Source organism: Hyperolius riggenbachi, chromosome 7 (assembly GCF_040937935.1).
Source record: "Hyperolius riggenbachi isolate aHypRig1 chromosome 7, aHypRig1.pri, whole genome shotgun sequence".
In the NCBI taxonomy this organism is placed as follows: Eukaryota; Metazoa; Chordata; class Amphibia; order Anura; family Hyperoliidae; genus Hyperolius; species Hyperolius riggenbachi.
Window position 1 is genome coordinate 44068026 of NC_090652.1, and position 15624 is coordinate 44083649.

The 15624-nt window shown below is 43.0% G+C and overlaps 1 protein-coding gene across 1 annotated transcript in view; it reads left to right on the forward strand.

Annotated features, from left to right (window-relative positions):
* LOC137525499 (up-regulator of cell proliferation-like) overlaps positions 1-11451 on the forward strand; it is a 38213-nt gene extending 26762 nt beyond the window's left edge. Inside the window, exon 3 of the mRNA XM_068246619.1 lies at positions 6701-11451. Coding sequence (XP_068102720.1) covers positions 6701-11379 — 4679 coding nt within the window. The 3' untranslated portion in view covers positions 11380-11451. The remainder of the gene's footprint in view (positions 1-6700) is intronic.
* The last annotated feature ends 4173 nt before the right edge of the window (positions 11452-15624 follow it).

Consider the following 15624-nt stretch of genomic DNA (forward strand, 5'->3'; position numbering starts at 1 on the left):
GCAGTGGCAGCAGGATCACTGAACAGGTATGCAGTGGTGGGTGGGTTCACAGAACAGGTATGCAGTGGCAGCAGGATCACTGAACAGGTATGCAGTGGTGGGTGGGTTCACAGAACAGGTATGCAGTGGTGGGTTCACAGAACAGGTATGCAGTGGCAGGATCACTGAACAGGTATGCAGTGGTGGTGGGTGGGTTCACAGAACAAGTATGCAGTGGCAGGATCACTGAACAGGTATGCAGTGGTGGGTGGGTTCACAGAACAGGTATGCAGTGGGCTGAGGGCTCACTGAACAGAACAGGTATGCAGCCAGGAAGAAGTTAAGCCTAACTAATCTTTCCCTATATGAGAGACTGCAGCAGCTCGCCCTACTCTCACTAATGCAGGCACACGAGTGGCCGTAATGGCCGCCGCTGCCTGCCTTATATAAGGGGGGTGGGGCTCCAGGGGCTAGTGTAGCCTAATTGGCTACACTGGGCCTGCTGACTGTGATGTAGAGGGTCAAAGTTGACCCTCAGGTGCATTATGGGGCGAACCGAACTTCTTCCGCAAAACGTTCGCGTGCGGTACCCGCACGCGAACCACCTAAGTTCGCGCGAACCACGTTCACCGGCGAACCGTTCGGCCCAACTCTATACACCAATAGAAAACAAAAGTTTGCTTTCTTAAAACAGAAAGAATTTGTGATAATTCAGGTTGGAGTGAGCTTGAGATGTCTCCCAGGGCATCACTGCTGAATATATGCAAATTAACCATTGTTGCCCTTAGAAGCTAAACACTGCATTCCAGGAGGTGTGGAGGTGTGTTCTGGAGGTGTGTTTAGCTTCTAAGGGCAACAATGGTTAATTTGCATATTAAGTTTGAAAAAGTGGCGTCAGCGCTCCTTAAATGTTCAATCTCTGGGTAATACAACAACACAATGCCAGTCCCAATAGGTGGATCGCTATACTGAATGGGACTAGCTGTTCCCCTATATTAATTGTAATCAGAATGTCTGTACAGCGCTCACTCCTCTTAACAGTTCACCAACATGAATCTTCTATAAGTAGTTTCACTCTCAGAACTGTCTCAAGTCTCTGGTATAAATAAACACTCTCACCAATGTTGAAAGGCTGACTTATCACAGATCAGCTGAATGCACATTAGAGATGAAACAGTTCCTGTGTTCCTCTTCCTGATGTTCCACTCCTAGGTTCCGCTTGTACCTCAAAAAGACATGTAACTTGACATAGCGTAAACCTGTATATGAATTACACTTGTTTTCCACACATGCAGACATTAGTGCACCTTTACACAAGTGAGTGCTCCCCTCAATATGTGTCCATACTGCACCTTCCCGAAAAATGAGCAAAATTCCTGCTCACCAGATGTATTGGCTGACCACTCAGACCAGCATCAGATCGCATAGATATCACAACTCAAGGTCTTCCTCCAAACAGGTTTCCAATCAACATCAGCGACTTGCTTCAGAAGTTCCTCAGAAAAAAGTTCATAAACATATAGGGCTTGATTCACAAAGCGGTGCTAACTGTTAGCACGCCTGTGAAAACCCTCTTAGCACGTCTAAACCAGCTTTTCGCGCATAAAACTTTACGCGCGTAAAACTTTACGCGCGTAAAACTTTACGCGCACACTGCACAGAGCGCAGGGCGCACCGCGCGAAGTGCCCATTAAAGCCTATGGGACTTAGCGCGCATAAAACTTTGCGCGCGTAAAACTTTGTGCGCGCAAAGTTAGCGCGTGATCTGATTGAGAAATCCGGTGCTAACCTACTTAGCACCCTGGTTAGCACGTCTAAAGACTTTAGACGTGCTAAGTAGGTTAGCACCGCTTTGTGAATCAAGCCCTTATAGTGTGAACCTGTCACAAAATATAGCCCAGTGCTCATGCAATAGTGTTCCCTTCTGTGGGCACTCTGCACCCTGTGATTCCGTACTGGACTGCCACCAAATCATGCAATTAACCACTAGCCGCTCACCAGATGTCTTGCTGACCACACAGGGACCAGCACTCAGCGCTTATGGTTTCCAAGATGGAAGAGACTTGCCAGCAGCATTGATAATCGCCTATGGGACACCTATAGGGGACTCACAGGGGATATCAGTGCCACACTCGCCTCTTTCTGCTGAAGACAGATGAAGAGTTCTTGAGATTTCACCAAACGTTACAGTTATGGCTGCGGAATCTTAAAGAGGACCTTATCTTCCCACATTGGTGGATGCACCTGCCTTGCCTGTTTCCCTGAGAGATGACACTTGACAGGACATGTGACAAAGTCCTGTCACGTGTCATCTCTCAGGTTAAATTTAGGTTAGGTCACTTGCCCGGAGGTCTGCCTCACCGTGGCGCAAGGGTCTAGTATAATATACTTTGCATGCAAACCATATTGGAAGCTAAAGTACCTTCTAGTTTAATAAATGTTAGCACTTGTCTTGGATGCAGGGCATGCATTTTTCAGTCTGGCAGAGGCGGTGTATGCCTGTGCGATTAACCATTCAATTGCAACATGTGTTTAGGGATGCACAGCCTTTCCCCCCCCCCCCCCCCCCCTTTCCTTAACTTTGTAACTATGTAACTGTCAGGTTAGCTGCTCCCAGCCCCTCCTCCTGAGTTTCCTGTTTGCATGATAAGTAGTAGCAGATTTGCATATGATTTGCATCTGAATTGAATGCGAAGTGTGCAGAGAGTCTATATAGGTGCTGCATACTGAGCTGGTGGTCATTTCAGATGCAGCCTTAGTGGTATGCGCTGGCGTTCTCCTCGCTGTTCTACCAAATGTAAGGTACACATTTTTCTTGCTTAGCTGCTCCCGAGGTTTTAAATTTAGGTTAGGTCACTTGCCCGGAGGTCTGCCTCACCGTGGCGCAAGTGTCTAGTATAATATACTTTGCATGCAAACCATATTGGAAGCTAAAGTACCTCCTAGTTTAATAAATGTTAGCACTTGTCTTGGATGCAGGGCATGCATTTTTCAGTCTGGCAGAGGCGGTGTATGCCTGTGCGATTAACCATTCAATTGCAACATGTGTTTAGGGATGCGCAGCCTTCCCCCCCCACCCCCCCCATTTCCTTAACTTTGTAACTATGTAACTGTCAGGTTAGCTGCTCCCAGCCCCTCCTCCTGAGTTTCCTATTTTCATGATATGTAGTAGCAGATTTGCATATGATTTGCTTCTGAATTGAATGCGAAGTGTGCAGAGAGTCTATATAGGTGCTGCATACTGAGCTGGTGGTCATTTCAGATGCAGCCTTAGTGGTATGCGCTGGCGTTCTCCTCGCTGATTGGAAACCTGTTTGGAGGAAGACCTTGAGTTGTGATATCTATGTGATCTGATGCTGGTCTGAGTGGTCAGCCAATACATCTGGTGAGCAGGAATTTTGCTCATTTTTCGGGAAGGTGCAGTATGGACACATATTTGAGGGGAGCACTCACTTGTGTAAGGGTGCATGTGTGGCAAAAAAGTGTAATTCATATACAGGTTTACGCTATGTCAAGTTACATGTCTTTTTGAGGTACAAGCGGAACCTAGGAATGGAACATCAGGAAGAGGAACACAGGAACTGTTTCATCTCTAATGTGCATTCAGCTGATCTGTGATAAGTCAGCCTTTCAACATTGGTGAGAGTGTTTATTTATACCAGAGACTTGAGACAGTTCTGAGAGTGAAACTACTTATAGAAGATTCATGTTGGTGAACTGTTAACACCTCCACACCTCCTGGAATGCAGTGTTTAGCTTCTAAGGGCAACAATGGTTAATTTGCATATATTCAGCAGTGATGACCTGGGAGACATCTCAAGCTCACGCCAACCTGAATTATCGCACATTCTTTCTGTTTTAAGAAAGTAAACTTTTGTTTTCCATAGCATTTAGTAAGGGGGCTTTTAGGACCGTTGTAGCCCCTTACACACTCCAATGAGTTCTGGGTCACCATGAGCTTGCTGGTTAGTCTATACTAATAGGCAGTACAGGCAGTCACTTGGGGCGGATGTTCGCCAGAAGGTGCCGCTCACTGCTACTGTAACTTTTTTCTCTCTCTGGAATATTGATTTTACAGCTACGGGATGCAGGCTTAATTAGCACAAGGTATGGGGAAGGAGCATGACATCACAGGAAGTGCAGAGCCCAGGCCAGGTCAATAAGTGATTAGGAGTCGGAGACTAAAAGTGTCTGGTTGTTGATGGATTGTGGGAAGAAGATTAGATTAGAAGATTAGAGCAGCTAGAAGCATGCAGCTGGCACTGGCAGGGGCTCTAAGATGCTGAAAGAATTTACACACAGACAGTGGCAAGACCAGTAAGTGATGCAGAGTTTCATGCTGGTGATTCATCACTGCTGTATTGTCACTGCACCCTTCCTGTTGATGCAGAACAAACTTGAAAAGAAAAGTTGACAAACTGTGAACATAAACAAAGAAACTAAATGCTCTATTTAGAGGTCTGGGATCCTGTGATGGATGAATGCTTTAGGATCCGGTGAAGAGCAGTGCACATTACAGTATGTGCCAGATACAGTAAGCAAACAATGCCCTCTATGCTAAGAGTTCCCTGGAATATTCTGTTTTAAAATACAGTATTTGGACTACTTGTAGTGCAGACAAGCACACATACCTTTGATTTTTGTTTTTAATACTTTATTTTGCATCTTTTACAGCTATTTTCTAAACTTTTCTGGGCCTTGGGGTACACTGAGGGTTACCAGACAGCTCCCAGTGTGAAGTAGTGGTGGGGAATGTGGGACATATAGTGCCTGCCTGGTACACACCATGCAATTTCCCATCAGATAGACTGGTCGAAATCAATAATTCCCGACAGGTCTAATCTGATTTCCAATAATTTTTCTCATCAATTTTCCAATCACTTCTATAGAAAATTGATCAGAAAATCGATTGGAAATCAGATCAAACCTGTCGGAAATAATCAAATCAACCTTATCTGATGGGAAATTGCATGGTGTGTACCAGGCATTATATGTAGCCTTTTTAAACTAACATATAAGAATAAAATATATTTTGTACAAACCAAGTGCTCCTTTATGTAAATTTGTAGAATCAAAGTTTTCATCTCCCTGTGTTTTCCCTTTTTTATTCTCACAAATGACAGACATGATGCTGCAGCTCTGCTCACTGACTCCTACCAGTGTTTCCGTCCCCACCATGGTTCTGCGTTTGAGATGCATCCCCTCCACTCCCCAGCCAATAGGGACAGAGCACACATGCTCTGCCAACCTCTAAGGCCACCCCTTCCTAAGCAGCCACAAGTGCAGTGTAATGTTTACTGCACGTGGCTCTGCCTCTGGCCCTACCTCTAACTCCACCCTGTCAGACAGAAATGGGGGGTGCTGCGCCAGTCTTTTCCTGCCACTTGCCTATACCCTCCAACTGATCAGGACCATGCTCCTCTTCAAGTATGAATGCAGCCGCACCGTGCCTGCACAAGTACAGCCTTGTTGCCTGCGCAGTAAGCCGGATTTACCTGTGCATGAGCGGCTCTGAGATACTACACAGGCGGGGCCATGCTCACACGGGTACACCAAGGTTTTGCTCATGTTTGAAGAGGAGTGCAAGCTCGATCAGCTAGAGGGTTCCGGCGGAGGGTAGGCGCTACAGGTTTTCTTGCCTGGAGTGACAAAAAGGCTAGAGGCGCCCCTGGTTACTATCAGTTATAACTGAGAAGACAACTGTTATGCAAGGGAAAGTCTACATTTCCCTATGACCCCTTTCACAGTATACACTGAAAAATGTAAGCTTTTTCACAATGCACTGCTATGGAAAAAGAAAACGCATGAATACACAATGCATCGCAAAGCATTAAAACATATTGGGCTTGATTCACACGTCTAAAGTCTTTAGGCGCGCTAACCAGGGTGCTAAGTAGGTTAGCACCGGTTTTCTCAATCAGATCGCGCGCTAAGTACCGCGTGCAAAGTTTTGTGCGCGCAAAGTCCTATGCGCGCGCTAAGTCCCATAGGCTTTAATGGGCACTTCGCACAGAGCACCCTGCGCTCTGTGCAGTGCGCGCGTAAAGTTTATGCGCATAAAGTTTTGCGCGAAAAGCTCGTTTAGACGTGCTAAGGGGGTTTTCACAGGCGTGCTAACAGTTAGCACCGCTTTGTGAATCAAGCCCCTTAAGTGTAAAAGGGCCCTAAGACCGGATGTACATAATTCTGCTTAATGTAGTTTATTGCATACACCCTCTTGTTTTGAATTGCATGTATGCACTACTTTTTACCATACCGTAAAGATTTTTGCAAGTGTGGACTGTTGACTACTAGTAATGTGTATATTCTTAGAGGGAAAGGGAACCTTAACTGAGAATGATATGGATGTTTCCTTTTAACAATACCAGTTGCCTGGCCATCCTGTTTATCTGTTTGGCTGCAGCAGTTGCTGAATCACACACCTGAAACAAGCATGCAGCTTATCCTGTTCTGACTTCAGTCAGAGCACCTGATCTATATGCTTGTTCTGGGGCTGTGGCTAAAAGTATTAGAGACACAGGATCAGCAGGAGAGTCAGGCAACTGGTATTATTTTAAAAGAAAAAGTCCATATCCTTCTCAGTTTAGGTTCCCTAAGGTTAAGAAAAGATCTAAGACATAAGTCAGTAATATTAAATAGAGCTAAAAGCTAAAGTTATGCAAGTATATTATTATTAATTCCAAGCTTTAATGTTGTTTTCTGTATGTTTTTTTTTTCCTAGAGTATTTTAAAAATATCCTTGCATGGCTGAAGATGGAGAATTGTGGGCTTTCAGAGTTAACACTGAGAGATATTTTAAATATTGGATTAGAAAGCCTTAACATTCACAAATTACAAAAGAATGAAGATGCACCTTGGTGTACCCTCAGCAAGATTATGTCCTTGGACAGTACAGCAAGAAACACCCAGCTTGAACCCGATACATCTGTATCAGAGAGCAGTGAAGATCCATTTGATATGTATAATGATACCCAAAATCCAAATTACATCAACCCTCTAGATGTCCTGTGTGCTCTTCTACATTGCTCAGACAGTTTCCTACAACAAGAAATTGTAACCAAAATGTCCATGTGTCAGTTTGCTGTCCCTCTGCTGCTCCCTGCAGTAGATGTGTCGAAATGCACCTTCATGCTGTGGGCAATGAGGGACATTGTGAAGAAGTGGAGGCCCCAGTCATTAGCTCACAGTAAAGGGTTCAGAGAAGAAAATGTAATCAATATTTCCATGCCACTGATTTCTTTTGTAAGACTGGGGAAAAACAAACTATCCAAATCTAAGATTCTCAATCAAATTCTTAATCCACCTCAACAACATCACAACTTCTTCATACATGATAATGTAGATGGTGGAAACACTAAAAGGAAAATATCTAAAGGTCTTGTGGAAATCTGCTGGTATTTTCCTTCTGGTAAATCTGGTGTGTTTCCAGAACCATTTGCAGTGACCAATCTACGTGGAGATCTGGAATCCAACTGGGACCAATTTACGTTTCTGACTCAGATCTCAACAGCTGTGTTTATATTTCTTGAAACAATTAATAACTCAGAATTCCAACTGTTATCAAACTGTAGTCAGAGCGACACTGTGTTTTATTTTGTTGTTTCCCCAGGTCTTGGAAAGGATATTACTAAAGAAACGCAAAACATTCTACTGAATCTTTTACCAATATTAAGAATTGATAAAACAAATTGTATCGTAAAAAGAAAAATAGATAATGATGCAGATATAATGATAAAAATCCAAATAAAATGTAAACATATTCTAGAGAATTGCCACAAAAGTGTATCTCTGAGAGCCATACCAAGAGACTTCAGTGGTCATCCTTTTGTAATAGATGAAGACACTGAGGAATGCCAGAGAGCAAGAGAACATGCAGATAAAATTACAAGAGAAATACAGGACGTGGCAGTGTATAAAAGTAAAACAATGATATTGCAAAGAAATCTATGGAAAGATTTGTCTAAAATAGAAAAAGAACTTTGCAGGATGAGAAAACAAGGAGACAAAAATGCAGAAACACATCGGTCTAATCTCTTAACACAACGCAATACCCTTTATACACAACAATATCAGCATCAAATGCCAAAAGCAATGAAGTTGTTTACCACAGCTCTTAGTGATTTATCTGAGAAAGAGAGGCAGTATTTTCTTAAATGGATGAAATTCAATCTAGATGCTGTTGCTAGAAAAAATCTGTCTAAACTACAAGCAATTTATAAGGAGAGATGTGAAGATCTGACAAATAATGCACAAGATCTCCAGGACTTAGATAAGAAAATCTCTGACAGCTCCTTGGGAACAGAACATTTCCTGCGTGAACTGGGTCAGTTTTATGAGGCTGAATGTTCAATGATAAAACAAGAACATATCCAAGAACATGAAAGATCGTTTACCAAGCTTCCAGAAATAGCAGCAAATTTACTGTTGGATGGGTTTCCATTAGAGCTGATAGATGGAGATGCCTCTAATATCCCCCTGCAATGGATAACTGATGTCTTTACTGAACTTGACAAGAAGACAGGTAGGCAATGCAGAATGAGAGTAATATCTGTGCTGGGAGTGCAGAGTACAGGGAAATCTACCCTACTGAACACCATGTTTGGTTTGCAGTTCCCGGTGGCCAGTGGGAGATGCACACGGGGAGCTTTCATGACTCTACTTAAAGTGAAAGAGAATTTCCAGGAGCAGCTCGGTTGTCACTTTATCCTGGTAATTGACACTGAAGGGCTTAAAGCTCCTGAGCTGGCCTCTCTAGAAGACAGTTATCAACATGACAATGAGCTGGCCACACTGGTAGTTGGGTTGAGTGACATCACCATAGTCAATATGGCCATGGAAAACACAACACAAATGAAAGACACTCTACAGATTGTGGTTCATGCTTTTCTCAGAATGAATGAAGTTGGAAAGAAACCCAAGTGTCAGTTTGTACATCAGAATGTGAGTGATTTATCTGCTCATGATAAAAACATGAGAGAAAGGAAAAAGTTTCTAGAACAGTTGGATGAAATGACAAAACTTGCTGCCAAAATGGAGAAAAGAAGTGGGATCACAAAATTCACAGATATAATGAAGTACGACCTCAATAAAGACAGCTGGTACATTCCAGGCCTGTGGCAAGGAGATCCACCAATGGCTCCAGTAAATCTTGGATATAGTTCTAATCTACTTGAACTGAAAAGGCATCTGTTTAAATTTATGGAAGATCAAAAGTGTATTGACCATGCATCAACTATTTCTGATTTCATTATATGGATAGAAAGCTTATGGAAATCTGTGAAACATGAAAAATTTATCTTCTGTTTCAGAAACAGCCTGGTGGCCAAAGCCTACAACAAGTTGTCCACACAATACTCCTCATGGGAATGGGATTTCTGTAAAACAATTCACAACTGGGTGATTAGCATCGAGAATTCAATTAGAAATAATTCTGGAGAAATATGTGATGGTAACTCAGATGAACTAGAAAATATTCTTCTAGAGGAAGAAAACAAAATGTCAGTATCATTGGAGAAATACTTTGAAAACTCTGAAAATGCCAAACTCATAGAGCGTTACAAAGAAGAATTTAAATTATGTATAAAAAGTTTAAAAAGTGAACTGGAAAGAAAGGCTCGCGATAGATGTCACAAGGCTGTTTCTATCCAGAAAGGGAAAATAAAACTTTACAACATACAGAGAACATACCAGACAGCGATAGAAAATAAAATAACCAATGCCCTGGAAAAATACAGGGAGGCTAAACAGGAACCAAGTGAAATGGAAATCAAGAAAGAGTTTGAGTCAGAGTGGCAGAAAACCTTGACTGAGTTGCAATTTGACCAACTTGAAAGATGTAATGTGGACCAATCAGTTCTGGCACTTATTAAAAAAGACATGAGCAACAAAGGACCTCATATTAATGAAGCATTAATCAACATTAGAAGTTTACATCAATACACAGAGCATTGCTTTATAATAGATGAAAAGCACATTGACCTCACATGGACATCTTTTGCAAAATACCAGATGTTTGTGAAACAAGAACTGAAAGACAAAATTGGTAATCTTGCATCTTCAATAATTAGGATGTGTGATGAGTATGTACAAGAGGAAATAACAAGCATCAATGGCTATGATGAAATGCACTCTAAACAACTGTTACATGTGATTAATACAGAACTCAGCAGTAAATATGTGAAAAAGCTTCACTTTACACTTCAGTTTGAGCTAGATATCAAACTTCACATTTTTGGAAATGCAGCTCAAGTTTTTGAAAAACTGCAGGAAAAATTTATCCAAGATAATGACCCCAGGCTTTGTCTAGAGAAGTTAAAACCTCAATACTGGTCAACATTTCTCAACATCTTCCACAAGAAAGATGAAGGTCCAAGCAGGGCTATCCACTTCTGTGACCGCTGCCTGAAACCAGCAGTAGAGGATTATGTTTTTAAACATCTTGGGCAAAAAATTTTAGATGATATTTTGAATAGTAATAACAATGCCATATTTAGCAGTAAAAGCTGTTTTCAGAGCCACATTTTGACAGAGTTATTAGAAGAAATGTCCTTCCAGAAATGTGTAGACTACATAAATTCATATGAGGCATTTACAGAACAATGGCTACTATCTTACCTGAGAAAAAAATACTTCAATTCTCCGGCTCTGGAAGCTTTGCAGAAGGAAATTCTTCTCTCTATTGACAAGAAGCTTAGAACTGCTTTGAAAAGTGAAAGTTGCAGACAATGCAATACCGTGCCAATTTTTTTGCAACAGTTCTGTGAAAACCTAAAATCTGAATTAGTGATTCCACAGAACGAGATGAACTTCATTGCTCTCCATAGTTCTGAGAAGGTCGAGCAGTTTTCACAGGAAGTTGAGAAACATCTTGAAGGGACAGAACAACAAATCCAAATTGAATTTGGGTCTATGGATATTGACTCCATGTTTTCCAGGTTGACAGTGAAGCCACAGGATGAACTTTCCAGAAGACTGATTGGCTGTGGCAAGCAGTGCCCATTCTGTAAAGTCCCCTGTGAAGCTGGAGGCACAAACCATGCAAATCACATAGCATCTGTTCATAGACCCCAAGGGATGGGAAACTACAAATGGGAGGACAGTGAGAAGCTAATCGCTGACATCTGTTCAACTCTTGTTATATCTAGCTGTACATTCAAAAATGTAGACACAGGCTGGGAATGGAACCCCTACAAGGATTATCAAACATATTATCCAGATTGGACCATTCAGCCGGACTCCAGTATTGAGTGCTCAGATTACTGGAAGTTCATGTTTGTGAATTTAAACCAGCAGTTTGCAAATGAATATAAAACAGAACCAGCTGATCTGCCAGAACTCTGGAAACAAATCACCAAGCAGCAAGCTCTCCTGAGCCTGAAGAAAAGTTTCAGTTTGATTTGACAACATTTTGTAAAGAATCAATCAATAAAATATTTCATAAATGGTACAAGTTGCACATAGGATGCAATGGGGCTTAAGTTACTAAGGTTCTCAAGTCTGGAGAAATCAGGTGAACACTGACAAATATAAGTGATACTGCAAATCTAGTGTTGCTTGGATACCCCTGATCACGGATTAAAATAAATCGGGCCATGGCAGTATCAAAAACCGAATAGCCTGTGATTGCTATCCAGAATTGAAACTGAATTACGAATTCGACTTGGATTTAACTCGTGATTGCCTGTAAAATCTGTGATCACGGATTAGACTTTAACGTTAGTAGCAAAGCCCCCACATATGCTACAATCACCAAAATTGCATGGATTATAAAGGTGAGATGTGGCTACAACTTTAAAAAAATTAAAAAAGAACATTTCGTTTTTGAGAAAAACGATTTTAAAATTTCAAACGGAAAAAGTATTCGTGATTAACAACCCGCCAAAACCTGCCGACTTTATTGGTTAACAGCAAAGCCACCTCTAATGGTATAAACATCAAATTTGCCAGATATGTTAGGAATAATAGTGGAAACAAGAGGGGTACTTTGTACCCCTATACTCATTTCTCCTGGGAGGATGCGGTCATCTGGAGTCTCCTTCTTAAAGGGGACTCCCAGATGCCACCATGAACAACCCCAGGGAGTCGTCGTCCCCACCTCCTCCTGAGGCACCGGAGGTGGGGAAGAGCCCATTGTCCATGGATTGGACAAGGGCTCCAGGGGGGAAGGGGAAGGCTTGGCCGCCCCTCTCCCCCAAAGCCCCCCATAACATGGACCATGGGGACTGGTATAGCTCAGGGTTTGAAGCCCCAGTCGGCTGGGGCTCCGCATTCTTGCTATTCCAACCTGCATGGGGGACAAGGGGTTAAATACGCTGGGTATGGGAGACCCCACGTCATTTAAAAAAAATTCCCACACTCTGCACATAAAAAAAAGGAAAAGATTATTTTTCCCACAGTTTTTTTAACATATCCTGAAAATTTGGTGTTTCTACCATGTAAGGCGGCTTTGCTATTAACTGCTAAGGTCGTCGGGTTTTGCTTCATTAACAAACTGTCATTTACGCATTTAAATGTATATATTTTTCCTTTGAAATTTTAAAATCTATTTTCTCAAAAACTATAAGGACTTTTTGAAAAAAAAAATCCTCTCATTCCCACTATTATTCTTAACATATTTGGCAAATTTGGTGTTTATACCATGCAAGTGAGCTTTGCTATTAACCGTTAACCACCCTGGCGTTCTATTACCTGCGCAAGGATGGCGGCGCAGCAGTTTTTTATTTATTTATTTATTTTTTAAATCATGTAGCTAGCCTTGCGCTAGCTACATGATGCCCCCCTCCCTGCGGCGTCCGGCGCGTAGCTTCAATCGCCGCCGGCGTGTACCCACGTAAGGAAATCCCATTCTGAACGGGATTTCCTTAAGGGCTTCCCCCATCGCCATGAGGATGATCGCGATGACGTCATCGACGTCGTGACATCAGACGGAGTCCCGATCCACCCCTCAGCGCTGCCTGGCACTGATTGGCCAGGCTGCGCAGGGCTCTCAGTGGGGGTGGCGGTTACACGGCAGATAGCGGCGCATCGGTGGCGAGCGGCGGCGAGTGGGACCAACACGCAGCATGCAAAGTGCTTGCTGCGTGTTTTTTTTTAAAAAAGTGAAAATCGGCCCAGCGGGGCCTGAGCGGCACCCTCCAGCAGTCATGGACGAGCTGAGCTCGTCCATACCACCAAGAAGGTTAAAGAAAACCTGTACTGAAAAAAAGTTCCCCTGGGGGGGTACTCAACTCAGTAGGGGGAAGCCTCTTGACCCTATTGAGGCTTCCCCCATCCTCCTGTGTCCCACGGCGGTCTCGCTACAGCCCACAAAATGCACAGGCGACAATTTGTCGGCCTGTGCAATATTTACCTTTTCTGGCTCCAGCGTGGGTGCTGTTGCGGCTCTTCTGACAGAGATAGGCGAAAATAGCCGATTTCCGTCGGGTCCGCTCTACTGCGCAGGTGCAGGAGACTTGCACCTGCGGAATAGAGCGGCCCGACGGAGATTGGCTAATTTCGCCAATCTCCATGGGAAGAGCGGATACTGTGCCTGCGCTGGAGTCCGAGAGGTAAATATTTACATCGCCGCTGCTTCAGGAGGATTTTCACGGCCGTGGGACAGAGGAGAACAGGGGAAGCCTCAATTGGACCCGGAGGCTTCCCCCACCCGAGGTAAGTACCCCCCAGTGGAGTTTTTTTCATTACAGATCTTCTTTAAAGTCAGTGGGTTTTCTGGCAATAATCACGGATATTTTTCCAAATAGCTGAATACTTCAAATGACGGCTGAATTTGTGATTGACTGCCGTGATCGATTCCCAATCATGGATTCGGATCATGATGTCGAATAGTGAAAAAATGCTCGTGGATCATGGATTGTATCAGAGCACTACTGTGCAAATCTAGCTTTCTTTTTTATTTTCTCTTAAGTGGCAAAAGTGTACAGCCCACTCCTGGGTTATAGTAGGAAAAAAAAACATAGCAAGTAGTAATTAAATGACAAACAAGTAATTAATTAATGTGGACCTAAAGCCTTAAAAAAAAGAGTTTTACTTATCTGGGACTTCTGCCAGCCCCCTGCAGCTGCCATGCACCTGCAACGTTACCATATGACCCTCCATTACTATACTTGTGCCCTCCATTTTTTTTTTATCTTCTGGTCCGCTTTAAAGGACAACTGTAGTGAGAGGTATGTGGAGACTGCAACAGTCATTTCCTTTTAAACAATACCAGTTGTCTGGCAGCCATGCTGATCTATTTGGCTGCAATAGTGTCTGAGTAACACACCAGAAAAAAAGCATGCAGATAATCTTGTCAGATTCTAATGTCAGAAAGTATTATAGGCAGATCAGCAGGACAGCCAGGCAACTGGAATTGCTTAAAAAGGAATAAATATGGCAGCCTCCATATCCCTTTACCTACAGTTGTCCTTTAAATTGTTATTTAAAACAATATAAAAACACAAGGTGGTGAAGACGGAATTTATATTTTATCTTTGTTTGCCTGGGCAGGCACGATATCTCACATATGTTACCGCCAAAGGGGATTACATGTTGTTTATTGAGGTGTGTGTATTTTTGGCCAGTATTTGGTAAGCACTTTTTTTTACCTTTTAACCTTCCTGGCGGTAAGCCCGAGCTGAGCTCGGGCTATGCCACGCAGGAGTATTCCTCAGGCCCTGCTGGGCCGATTTACTCACTTTTTTTTTTGCAACACGCAGCTAGCATTTTGCTAGCTGTGTGTGCATTCCGATCACCGCCGCTCCACGCTCGATCGCCGCTGTTCGCCGCGCCATGCAGTGTTCTTTGAACGGGATTTCCTGATCAAACATCGCCGGAGGCGATTGAAGCAGGCGGGGGGATGCCGCTGTACAGCGGCTATCATGTAGCGATAGTGCTGCGCTGCCCCCTGGCGGTTTCTAATAGACTGCCAGGGAGGTTAATTAATTTATAAGCACATGGCTGCTCTATATGATTTAATTATCAGTAGTTTGAGGCCAATTTCACACTACTAACCAGCATTTTTAGCGTGGTGTGAGTCGATGATTGCATTGCACAAAAACGCTAGAGTAGCCTTTAGAGGTTTCCAAAGAAATGCGCGGTAATCTGTAATCTGGCTGCAAGCCAAGCCAGAAGTGAGGCTCTATAGCGCTCACTTCCTGTGGCAGAAATATGAATTACATGGAAGTGTATTGGCAAAATATGCTTCCACGCTTGTGTGACACTAATGCAAATGCAAAACAGTTTACAATATCTACAGCGCAACAGACTTACATGATTTCCGGTTGCCGCACATCACCGCACCTTACTGCGGGTGGTGGCTGATAACGCGCTGTTGTCGTCACAGTAACCTGCGGTAAAAAGTGTAATGTACCGCAGTGAGAATGTCCCACTGTGAAAGGGGCCTTAGCCTTCTTGTTACTTGGTTTTATTACAGAGAGAGTAACCACCAACCTACCTAAAGCAGGTCATACACTGTTTAATTTTGTTTTTGGTCAATCTTACGATCCACATTAGGATCAGTAAATTTTTTACAACCAACTAGAAACCAACATTGTGGTTCAGTCTTTAGCTGGAATGTAGCCCTTAATATCGATCATAATAATATGGATTGCAAATGTTTAAAGGACGATTTAAGTGAGAGGGATATGGAGGCTGCCACATGTATTT